Source organism: Diplotaxodon limnothrissa, linkage group LG14 (assembly GCF_057381915.1).
Source record: "Diplotaxodon limnothrissa isolate DT_005_m linkage group LG14, D_limnothrissa_male_GT1.1, whole genome shotgun sequence".
NCBI lineage: Eukaryota > Metazoa > Chordata > Actinopteri > Cichliformes > Cichlidae > Diplotaxodon > Diplotaxodon limnothrissa.
This window is the reverse complement of record NC_140609.1, coordinates 42165238-42176955: the sequence shown is the minus strand read 5'-3', so window position 1 is coordinate 42176955 and position 11718 is coordinate 42165238. Positions and strand designations below refer to the sequence as shown.

Here is an 11718-nt window from a genome sequence, read left to right as displayed (position 1 = left end):
TAAAATCAGAGGAAGCTGATCATGTTCACTGAAGCCTCGGACGGCTTTCAGGAAGCCGTGGGCCTCCTCAGAGCCGGACCTCACTGAAGCAGTGTGACAGGGAACAGAAACCTCCAAGCCCGGAGATCACACCAAACAAACACAAGTTTCCATGGATGTTTAAACATGAGTCAGATTTATTTCTGTTACATTTCAAAGGAACAGAAGACTTTCAGCTAAACGAAGATCAAACAATTTAAGATGAGGACACGAGACTGAAACATCATCAAAGACAAACACCAGTTTGGTTCAAAGGTTAAACGTTGGGCAGACGTGACGCTACTACAGAGCCGCCTTCAGCTTCACCCAGAAACACGGAGACAAGAACAGGAAGTCGTCAGGGTCTGATGACAGAGACGAGTCCAGAGGACAGCAGGGAATAACGTGGGATGCAAACAGGCTGGAGTCTGGATTCATTTTACCTCCAGACGCTCTGTTTGTGCTCGGCTGTGTTCGCTGATTCGTCAGTGACCACGGTGACCTCGCCAACACCTCTGGTCCGAATCATCAGTGGTTACTGAAGACGTGAGGTTCGTAACGGGACTTTTAACATCTGGTTTCCTATAATGGTAAAAACAGTCGGGAGTGCTGTGACGACCGCAGACCAGTGTTTGTGGTGATGTTCAGTAGAAGGGGGAGGTGCCGTTCCAGGCGATCACAGCTCCGTCCCACTTGGTCCTGATGGTCATCTCCAGTGAGGGAAACTGTTTCTCTGGATCTCCTCCATCTCTGGACGACGCCTCCCAGTGGTGGGAGTGAGTATCTGTACAGGAAACAGGAAACAGATGGTGGATGAAGCACGAGAGGGATCCCGGTCAGACCTGCAGACGTGCGACCGCAACGCTCACCGACTGTCAGCCTGGCCGTCGCTGTCTGCGAGCTCTGCCCACAGTAGTAGTACAGCTGGAACAGATGCTCCGCCCTCCAGTCTGACAGCAGCGAGCGTGTGGCGCTGAACAGGACCGAGCAGCTGCTGTTGATGCTGCAAACCCACACCGGGAACCTGGGAGTCTTCAGCATGCTGCCCACCTGCAGACGGAGGGAGACAGGCAGGGGGCGCTCTTCTGACTGTAAGAACTCAGCTGTTTAACTTAAAGAGCCTCGTGGAGAAAGTCTCTGATGTAGGTGGAGGTGGTTGGTCAGTGCCTAATGGCACCTGTTGGCTAATATTAGTTTTTGGTTTTGTTTGAAGGTGGAGAGGGTGGAGTGCTTGGATATCAGCTAACAGGGAGTGTTTAGCAAGCTGCATCCATAAAATGATGAAATCCTAGTATCGCTCTCACCCAAATTAACGGTACACCCGCATCAACGAGGCCACGCCCCTAACAGAATGATCCAGGTGGATGAGTGATAACACATTATCCACAGGTCCTCAGTCATGGTTATCGTGGAAAGAAAAGCATCTGGACTACTTGGAGGCGTTTCATCTGAGAAGCTTCTCCAGCTCTGAGGCAGAGGATCAATAGGGGATCCACGACCCTCTTAGGGACACTCCCCATAGGGCCACCATCTGCTCTCAGAACTGAAGAAGCTTCTCGGATAAAACGTCTTCAAGAAGCTTAAAGAAATCCAGACGCTTTTCTTTCCATGCTCCTTAGATCCACCCTATTAGAGCACTTCGCTCTCGCTCTGCAGGCCTACTTGTTGTTCCTAGAGTATTTAAAAGTAGAATGGGAGGCAGAGCCTTCAGTTTTCAGGCCCCTCTTCTGTGGAACCAGCTTCCAGTTTGGATTCAGGAGACAGACACTATCTCTACTTTCAAGATTAGGCTTCAAACTTTCCTTTTTGCTAAAGCATATAGTTAGTGCTGGACCAGGTGACCCTGAATCCTCCCTTAGTTATGCTGCAATAGACGTAGGCTGCCGGGGATTCCCATGATGCATTGAGTTTTTCCCTTTCCAGTCACCTTTCTCACTCACTATGTGTTAACAGACCTCTCTGCATTGAATCATATCTGTTATTAATCTCTGTCTCTCTTCCACAGCATGTCTTTATCCTGTCTTCCTTCTCTCACCCCAACCAATCACAGCAGATGGCCCCGCCCCTCCCTGAGCCTGGTTCTGCTGGAGGTTTCTTCCTGTTAAAAGGGAGTTTTTCCTTCCCACTGTCGCCAAAGTGCTGCTCATAGGGGGTCATATGATTGTTGGGTTTTTCTCTGTATCTATGAAGCGCCTTGAGGCGACTTTTGTTGTGATTTGGCGCTATATAAATAAAATTGAATTGAATCCACAGAGCCCAAACGGTGTGTATCAGGCTGTAATATAATGGGTAAACCAGTAAAGGACACAGTTTTACTGGTTTCTGCTGTAGTGAAACGACCTCACAGCACCACGAGCTGCTTCCCAGCCTCAGCTCACAGCTGCCGGCCGTCAGCTGTTTAAAATGATAAACTGAAGGACTGAAGACTGATGAGAGCAGCATAGACGGATGTAACACACACCTGAGGCACACCTGAAAGGTTACTGTGAGTATCCTGATTACATCAGCTGTGCTCTGCTGCTTCCTCATGTCACCGAAAGACCTGTAATCAACACATAGCTGTGAGTGTGTGTGTGCCAGCGGTGCTCGGTTACAGGTCTCTACCTGCGGCAGCGCACCACGCTCCATCTCCTCTCGACTCCAGCGCAGATATCCTACATCGCTGCGGGACAGGACGCCCTGCAGGGGGCGCTGCAGAGGCAGGCCGTCCTGCCCGAAGTGCCGCATCCCGTTGAAGAGGTGCGGGCTGGCTCTGCCGGTCAGTAGCAGGTTCAGCAGAGCCTGCATACACAAGCAGAGACCTGGAGGCTCCTCCCACTTTGCACTCTACAGGTGCGCACGCTCGCAGACGCTCTCAGGCTAACAGAGACGCTCTGATCGTTGAGCGGTCAGCACAAGAGCTGAGGCTGACGGAGGCGACATCAGCAGGAAACACAAACGAGCATCCATGTCTGATGATGTCACTGTCAGCTGTTTAGCCCCCCCAGCAGATTTTTACTTCCCATGGTGCTCTCTGATTGAGACATTTTTAGCTGAACACAGAGCGACGAGGAAGCTGCTGAGTGAATGACATGAGTGGGCGGAGCACGCATGTAAAACGACACACCTGTGACAGGTGCGGGCCTGGTATCTGATAGTGCACAGGTACAAACGCCTTACACAAAGATTTCTAAATGAAGTCTGGCAACATGAGTCAGGTGAGCTCTTACCTGCCGACAGGCAGAGCTGCCCGGGCTGAGGTGCAGCAGGTATGACGTAGGAGAGTCTAGGTCCTGCCTCAGCCTGTGAGGAAGAGGACGCACATGGTCAACGGCTCAGTTAACCAGCGGGCTGTAACAGACTGTTTCCTGTCGGGGGCGCTAACATCGCAGAGCTTCGCTGTGTGGTTACCTCTCGATGGTACAGGAGCAGATGAGGCTGTAGAGGAAAAGGATGACGCCATGACTGCCCTCCTCCTGAAACTACAAGACAACAGGTCATACCCCATGCACAGGGCAAACGAATTTTATTTGATTAACTTATTGATATTATTGGCCAAATTTCATATACATAAGTCGAAATTTTCTAACGCAAAACCATCCTTTCGGTGCTTTTTAAATGAAACCAAACAATATGTTAAAACCATAAACCTATGTTCCCTGTTCAATATCATGTGATTCTATAATAGACTGTGTCTATTTTGCTTTTTTATACGAACCCCCTGACATTGTGTTTGCTATTTTGTATTTGTATATCTGTATTTTGTGCTTTGTCAATAAAAATAAATAAATAAATAAATAAAAAAAACAAGACAACAGGTCACGTCGCACAGCGGGCTCCAAACCACCCGAAACCTTTCCGACAGCGGGCCGACGGAGCTCCACGTCCGATCGCAGGCCGTATTTTTGTGTAGTCGTGTCACGTGCGTAAAGATCAGTGCTCGTTTTTCTCACCTGAATCCGCATTAATGCAACAAGCTGAAGAGTTAGCGCTAAGGTAAAGTGACCTGATTCTGGCGTCCTGATTGGATGCTGTACTCACGCACTGGATGTGGTCGAGGATGAAGTTGGTGATGGCGTCCTTCTCGCTGAACGTGAAGAGCTGCAGCTGAAAGACATGAAAGAACAGACGTGACGAGATGCTGGGGACGGAGCAGCGGTCGCAGCGCTGTGAGGAAGGGCGGTACCCTCTCTGTGAAGGTGTCCAGTTTGTTGTCCAGGTGAGATGTGATGCAATAGTCTTCGGTTACCAAGGTGACAGTCGCGCTCGCCTCCTGGCCGGCCAACCAGAGGCTGTCGCTCAGGGCAGCCGCCAATGCTCTGTCCTGCTCCCGCCGTCCTACCTCTGTCAGACTGGAGGGTGGACAAAATAATAGAAACACAGAGTTGTGGGGAGCCGAGGACACCAAAGGTCAAAGGTGACGCAGGATGCTGGGTGCTAAACTGACGCGACTTCAGAGAACCGCTGGGCACAGAGAAAGACCAGTTACCGTCCCACTGTTCCCATTTTCTGTCATGTTCATTTTTCATCATGTGACATCTCACCTTTACCATTTCCACGCCAGAGAGGCCTCACCTGTGCAGCGTCTGTCCGTCTGAGGTGCTCTGTTGGGTGAACAGCAGGTGCTTAATGATGCGAGCCTGGACGACCATCTGAATGGCCCGAGCCCCACCCTGAAACACACACCTGACCTTAAAAGATGTAATATTCTGGGCGGGGCTTGATGCTGATGGGTTAAAACTGCCAGCCTATCAGGAGTGAGATGACGCTCTTAGTCGTGTCCGGGAAATTCTGGGCTTTTAATGTTTGCTTTGAACTCTTTTTGTTTACACTATAAAAACCAAGTTAACATTTATTCTGTATTTTCTCTGATCTACAGGGTCAAATGTAAACACCCACTCAGTCTGCTATTAAGTGGTGCTGAAGCTTCTGCAGCACAGAGGTTGGTTAGAGGACGTTTGTTCAAAAGCAACACGGTGAGCGCATTCTGTAGTCTACCTGCCCTTTCACACGGGACGCGGCACGCACCGCGCTCTGAAGCCCGTTCATTTCTATTGCTCGTGCTGCACAACAACGTTTTAACGCTGCGCTGAGCCAGGAGTGCTCATACAATCAGCGGGTGAATTTTGACCGCCGCGCGCTGTGACGTACCTTCACGCAGCCAATAAAAACGAAGCCTACAGCTGCGCTACGTTCAACCACGCGAAGGAAAACGTTGTGTGGAGCTTGGTAAACTTTTAGGCCCAAGTGTCCGTGCGTTCCTTTCAGCGGCTCTGGGCACCTTGGGTGTTGTGGAAACGACACACGTAGTTACCTTCTTCTTTATGAACGAGTGATACATTTTTTTAATAAATTTGAGAGGGTCTTAACAATTGAATCAGCTGTGTGACAGTGAAAGTAAGAACGTTCAACATTATTTATCAGGTACATCACTGAACTGGAGGATAAATAACACTCCTGTATTATATAGAATATTATAATGTAAAATTTATCAAAAAATTAAGAAAGGTTAAAAAGCTAAAGGTTTAGTTCGAGTTTCTGCTTTTCTTTTCCTGATATTCATATAACATTTGTAAGGAAATATTAACTTTAATTCCTCCGTTCCCTTTCTCTCTCTTTCCTGATTTACTTCTTCAGACTTCATCTGGATGCAGGTCTGGAGTTGGTGTGTGAGAGAGTTCAGCATCCTGACAGCCTGATGGATGAAGCTGTCTCTCCGTCTCAAACAGCTCTAACTACATGCTTTAGCAAAGAGGAAACTTTGAAGCCTGATCTTAAAAGCAGAGTTGGTTTCTCACCCCATCAGCCTTCAGAGCGTATGCGAACTCGGAGTTTGGTTCCCTGAAGTGGAAGACTGCTTTCCTCCACTCGTAGTCGAAGACACGAAAGTTTCCACCCAGAAGAATCCTCCTCAGGCTCTGACATCAACACAGAGACAGGTCATCGGTCAGTCGTTTGTCCTGAATGCAGCCTGACGGGGAACAACAGGTCAAAGCAGCTCTGAACACTCCCTGCTCTGTTCAGACCTTCTGTTTGCTACAGGCAGCCAATGATAATAAAACTAGTGTAAAGGAGGAGGAACTAAAACTGTTTGTTTCAAGCAGAAGTCTGACTGCATAAAGATAACATCATAGAGCTGGAGTTTCAGCACCTGCACACCTCCATCCTGGTATCCTCATAAACCCCGCCTCCCTTTAGCCAAGTGGAGGAGTCGCATAACACGGCTGATCTGTGGTCAGGTGAGCTCATCGTGTTTACAGGAAAACAGGTCACCTGACACCGCTGGGTGTCAGGTGACCTGTTTCTGAATCCTTGTGTTTACCTCAATCAGTTGGGGGGTGACCGGCGTTCCCCCGAGCCCCGCAGAGATGGCCAGCCTCCGGGGGATAGAGCAGAGGGCTTGAAGGGTCCTCCGGGGTGGAGGGGCTTCCTCCTGCTCCTCCTCTTTCTCCACATCCAGCAGCCTCTGAGGAGAAAGCGAGACAAACAGCTGCCTTCGACCATTCAGTCACAATGAAAAAAACACTTCCCACAGCTTCAACGCTGAACAACGGAAACATCAGATTTACAGCAAACCTGCAGTCACGTTACTCAGGAAGGCGTTTACCTTTGTCTCCCCTCAGTGCACACACCAAAATAAATCAATATGAGCTCCTGGACAGCTGATGAACAGAGCGGAGCGTGAGGGTGACACTGATCAAACACAGTACGTGGTGGTAGTAAGTGCAGTAGTATTTTCTTAGAGGTGACTCACGTGAGGATTCCTGCTCACTTCCTGCCAGAGCAGCTCGATGTAGTCCAGCCTGCGGTCTGACATCACTGACTACAGCTGAGGGACGGCCCTTACTAACACTACAGCGGAGCCACGGCGAGGATGACGAGCTGCTCCTTCATCCTGTCTGAAGCTGCAGCCTGACTGAGTGTTACACAGTCAGCTGAAAACTGACCTGAGTGCAGTGCAGCGGCACCACCAACAGAGGGCAGAGCTGATCTATCTATCGCTCTATCAGGCGTGATGGATGCTGAGAGAGGGTCTCTGAGTTACTGTCAACATTTCAAATTCATTTCTAGTTACAGAAACAGAAATATGCTTTCTTTTGGAAACAGTGGCAGTCTGAGTCGAACCCAGACTTTTGAACCATCAGCTGAAGAGCTGTTAGCTGAAAACTCTGCACACCTCAGCATGCTGTGCATGGATATGTATGCTCACCGTGACAGCCGTCTTATTTTCCTGTCATGTTTTTGGATATGCGCAGACTCATGTATGGAAGGTGTCTAAGTCCTGCCATTAATTAATGCTTCGATCTTAAATATGATCAACCTATCTCTAATGATCGGCTATGTACCACAGGCCTTCAAGCTGGCTGTAGTTAAACCTTTACTCAAAAAGCATCTCTAGACCCAGCAGTCTTAGCTAATTATAGGCCAATCTCCAACCTTCCTTTATATCAAACATCCTTGAAAGAGTAGTTGTCAAACAGCTAACAGATCATCTGCAGAGGTTTATTTGAAGAGTTTCAGTCAGGTTTCAGAGCTCATCACAGCACAGAAACAGCTTTAGTGAAGGTTACAAATGATCTTCTTATGGCCTCTGACAGTGGACTCATCTCTGTGCTTGTCCTGCTAGACCTCAGTGCAGCGTTCGATACTGTCGACCATAATATCCTATTAGAGCGATTAGAACATGCTGTAGGTATTACAGGTACTGCACTGCAGTGGTTTGTATCATATCTATCTAATAGACTCCAGTTTGTGCATGTAAATGGAGAGTCCTCTTCACACACTGAGGTTAATTATGGAGTTCCACAGGGTTCAGTGCTAGGACCAATTCTGTTTACATTATACATGCTTCCCTTAGGCAGCATCATTAGAAGACATAGCATACATTTACACTGCTATGCAGATGACACCCAGCTCTATCTGTCCATGAAGCCAGATAACACACACCAATGAGTTAAACTGCAGGAATGTCTTAAAGACATAAAGACCTGGATGGCCGCTAACTTTCTGCTTCTTAATTCAGATAAAACTGAGGTTATTGTACTCGGCCCTGAAAATCTTAGAAATATGATATCTAAGCAGATTCTTACTCTGGATGGCATTACCTTGGCCTCCAGTAACGCTGTGAGGAACCTTGGAGTCATTTTTGACCAGGACATGTCCTTCAACGCACATATTAAACAAATATGTAAGACTGCTTTCTTCCATTTGCGCAACATCTCTAAAGTTAGAAATATCCTGTCTCAGAGTGACGCTGAAAAACTAGTTCATGCATTTATTACTTCCAGGCTGGACGACTGTAATTCATTATTATCAGGATGTCCAAAAAACTCGCTGAAAAGCCTTCAGCTGATCCAAAATGCTGCAGCAAGAGTCCTGACAGGGACTAGAAAGAGAGAGCAGATTTCTCCTGTTTTGGCTTCCTGTTAAATCCAGAATTCAAAATCCTGCTCCTCACATACAAGGTCTTAAATAATCAGGCCCCATCTTATCTTAATGACCTTGTAGTACCATATCACCCTATTAGAGCACTTCGCTCTCGCTCTGCAGGCCTACTTGTTGTTCCTAGAGTATTTAAAAGTAGAATGGGAGGCAGAGCCTTCAGTTTTCAGGCCCCTCTTCTGTGGAACCAGCTTCCAGTTTGGATTCAGGAGACAGACACTATCTCTACTTTCAAGATTAGGCTTCAAACTTTCCTTTTTGCTAAAGCATATAGTTAGGGCTGGACCAGGTGACCCTGAATCCTCCCTTAGTTATGCTGCAATAGACGTAGGCTGCTGTTGTGATTTGGTGCCATATGAATAAAACTGAGTGTAAATGAATGTTGATACTTACAACCACAGACTGTGACTGCAGCCTGCAGGAAGAACACAACAGGATAAATCCTTCAGTCTGAAAATATCTGTGCAGTTGTCTCTCTGAAAGCCTTCACACACCTGACACATAAAATCCTACAAATATTTTATGTGTTCTAAGTGTTTTTGGGACTCATCTGTTCATGCAGCAGCAACAAAGAGGCTCCATGTTTCTGATTGTCACATGTCGATGTGTCTCTCACAGCTCTACACACACTGATACTGACACAGTAAAATAATTGTGTTTGACCAGATTCAGCTCCAGGCTGTGCCACGTGCTGATATGCGGAGCAAAGCTTCAGCTCCTGGACCAGACCAGGAAGTCCTCACTGATGCTGCTGACGCTTAGAGGACAGAAAAATGCCGTACTCAGTGTGTACGAGTTGCACGGCCAGTTCAGAACCAGAAAATTCAGGATTTTGTGGTGTTTCTTTGGCGGTGTGTGTAGGCCTTCAGATTTGGGGAGCAGATCGGATTTTTTGAAGCAGGAAGTGAACTTTCCTTTGGTGCTGCAGCTCCGACACCTGGACCAGGATCTGCTGAATCTCTGCCTCCATCTGAACACACATCAGTTCATCAGTTTACAGGAAACACCACAGCTTCAGTTCCTCTCCTGACAAATCCATCTACACGCTTCACTGTTTTCACAGAAACTAAGCAGGAAGTATTTAAAGTCTAAAGCAGACACATCTGCTCGACACTGAAATATCTGCTCGTTCTGAACTCTCCATGTCTGGACTGAGACCAGATGTTCCTCTGTGCTGCTTGTGAAACAAACAATACAAACTTATATACATTGTATTGTATGTATTGTAAGTGTCACAGAAATGGCTTATGTATAAAGAAGTTTAATAGATGGTTCCAGCAGTTAAAATGTTCTTGCTTGTACGTTTCTGTGGTCAACATTGTAAGGGTGTGTTTATCTTGTCACAAAGAGCAAGTTTTTGTTACACCGCTATTATCGCGAGGTTTGGGCGTGATAGTATAGGCTGTGAGCCCACGTTTAATAATCACGCTAAGGAGTCCAGCGAGCTATCTGCAAAGGCCTGGTTAGTCTACCAGCGGTACAAGGTATTTGTCATTTGCCATAACTGTATTGTAATATTGTGAAAATTTGTAATGTGTGGTGTTCTAATTATTTTATGTTTTAATTTAGAATGCACAAGACTGTAAAGCTATTCTTCTAGGACCTCCGAAGTGGCAGGCGGCCACGAGGTAATTTTTGTTGTTAAAGCACAAGTGTTACTTTTGATAGACTGAAGCGCTTAAAGCCTTTGTGTTTTATGTTTTGTAGTTTTCACGGCGTTCAATAAATGCAGCGAAGCGCCCGTCTTGAAGAAGCCGTGCCTGTGTTGTCATTTCGGAGTTACATGTATCTTACATGACATATTTTCTCAAATATTTATTTCCAAATCATTTTAACTTTTTCTTGTTAAACAAAGACAAATTAAAATAATTTTAAGAAATTTTACAATTTTAAACATCAAGAACAGAAAATTGAGAGAAAAAAATGAAGAAAAAAGTTAGTAAATTAGAAAAAATATTAAATAAATAAATAAAATAAAGTAAAAATAAATAAAATTAAACAATAAATAAATACAAATAAAAGAATAGAGGGGGCGGGGCTTAAATCCTGTGCCTACCTTAAAAAAATAGTAAATTTCAAATTCTTTTCAATCTAGTTGCAGGTGGGTAAATCACATTGTTCTAAGGAAAAGATCTGAGATATTCCACAAAGAGTCCACTTGTGGATAAATTTAGCAGGACTACCTTTCACTGTGAGTGAGATCGTCTCCACCCTCAAGAATGTCCGGACAGTATTAAGCCATTGCAATGCAGATGGAGGCGTAAAATACAGCGTCTAGCAAGAAGGGAACAAAAAGCCACGATCTCAGTTTGCTGGGGAGTTATATTAAGAGGGTCTTTGGAACTCCAAATATGGCAGTCAGAGGGTCTTCTCGGATCGGATCCAAAAGCCTCTGAAAACCCAAAATGTGTTCAAACATAGAAACTTCTTCTTCAACAGAAGAAAACATATGGATTGCAGGGGGAGGTCACATTGATCTATAATTGAAGGAAAATTTTAGACAAACGGGATTTTGAGAAATGGACTCTGTTTATTACTGTACACCAGGGGTCAGCAACCTTTCTGATGACGAGTGCATCTAAAATTCCCTCAGCAGTCAGTGTGCCATATGATGCATTAGCAATAAATTTAATAACACTCTACACGAACAGTTACACACTATATAAACTTTACAGAATGATATTTGTTCGCAGATGTTGGCAGCTGTCAGCGAATAGTTCTCAGCTATTTTGAAACAAAACAAACACTTTTTATCCATAAATCCAGCTTCGTGTCTTTTCCTTTGTAGCTGAAGTTCGGGAAAAACTGCTCCTTTTCAGCTCAACACGAAACGCGTAATATTTTCTCTGAATACGAGACGATTGTTTTTTACGGGACGTGTGTTTGAATTACGGCCCAAGGGTTTTCACAGATTTCTATTTGTTTTATTTACACGTCACCACGTCCTGATCTGCAGGACCCTCAGTGACCCTCCGACAGTAACGGCAGTTGCACCGTCAGTCACAGGAAGCCTCTTGCTTCTTCTCATGAGAGTAACATCTGCTACCAGCAGCACCGTCTAACTTCAGCAACAAGACCATCATCGTCACCTTGACCTGCTCCAGCACACACCAAAGTGCACCTACATGTCATTGTACATATATCAGCGTGATCCTGAATCTTCGGAGCTCTGCTGTCAGAGGAAAATCGGGAGTATTACCTGTGAATCGGAGCTCGGCGATCCCGCTGTGAGGAAGCGTGTTACCTGCAGTGGTCTGAGTGACGGGAAGCTGTGTGTCC

The 11718-nt window shown here is 46.1% G+C and overlaps 1 protein-coding gene across 1 annotated transcript; it reads right to left on the bottom strand.

Moving 5' to 3' along the window:
* Positions 1-662: 662 nt before the first annotated feature.
* mindy4b (MINDY family member 4B) lies at positions 663-6814 on the bottom strand. The gene is made up of 11 exons (XM_085371441.1): positions 6752-6814; positions 6320-6463; positions 5796-5915; positions 4573-4670; positions 4184-4349; positions 4039-4104; positions 3409-3479; positions 3228-3300; positions 2623-2799; positions 888-1068; positions 663-802 (listed from the first exon to the last, which is right to left on the bottom strand). Exons 1-11 carry the CDS (start codon positions 6812-6814, stop codon positions 663-665), a joined length of 1299 nt encoding a protein of 432 aa, XP_085227567.1.
* Between the last annotated feature and the right edge of the window lie 4904 nt (positions 6815-11718).

Excerpts from the sequence above, each read along its gene's own strand:
- mindy4b (XM_085371441.1), bottom strand. The coding sequence starts at position 6,814 with ATGTCAGACCGCAGGCTGGACTACATCGAGCTGCTCTGGCAGGAAGTG. Across the intron at positions 6,464-6,751 it reads AAGTGAGCAGGAATCCTCAC|AGGCTGCTGGATGTGGAGAA; the intron begins GTGAGTCACCTC and ends CTTTCTCCTCAG. Across the intron at positions 4,671-5,795 it reads ACGCTCTGAAGGCTGATGGG|GGTGGGGCTCGGGCCATTCA; the intron begins GTGAGAAACCAA and ends TGTGTGTTTCAG.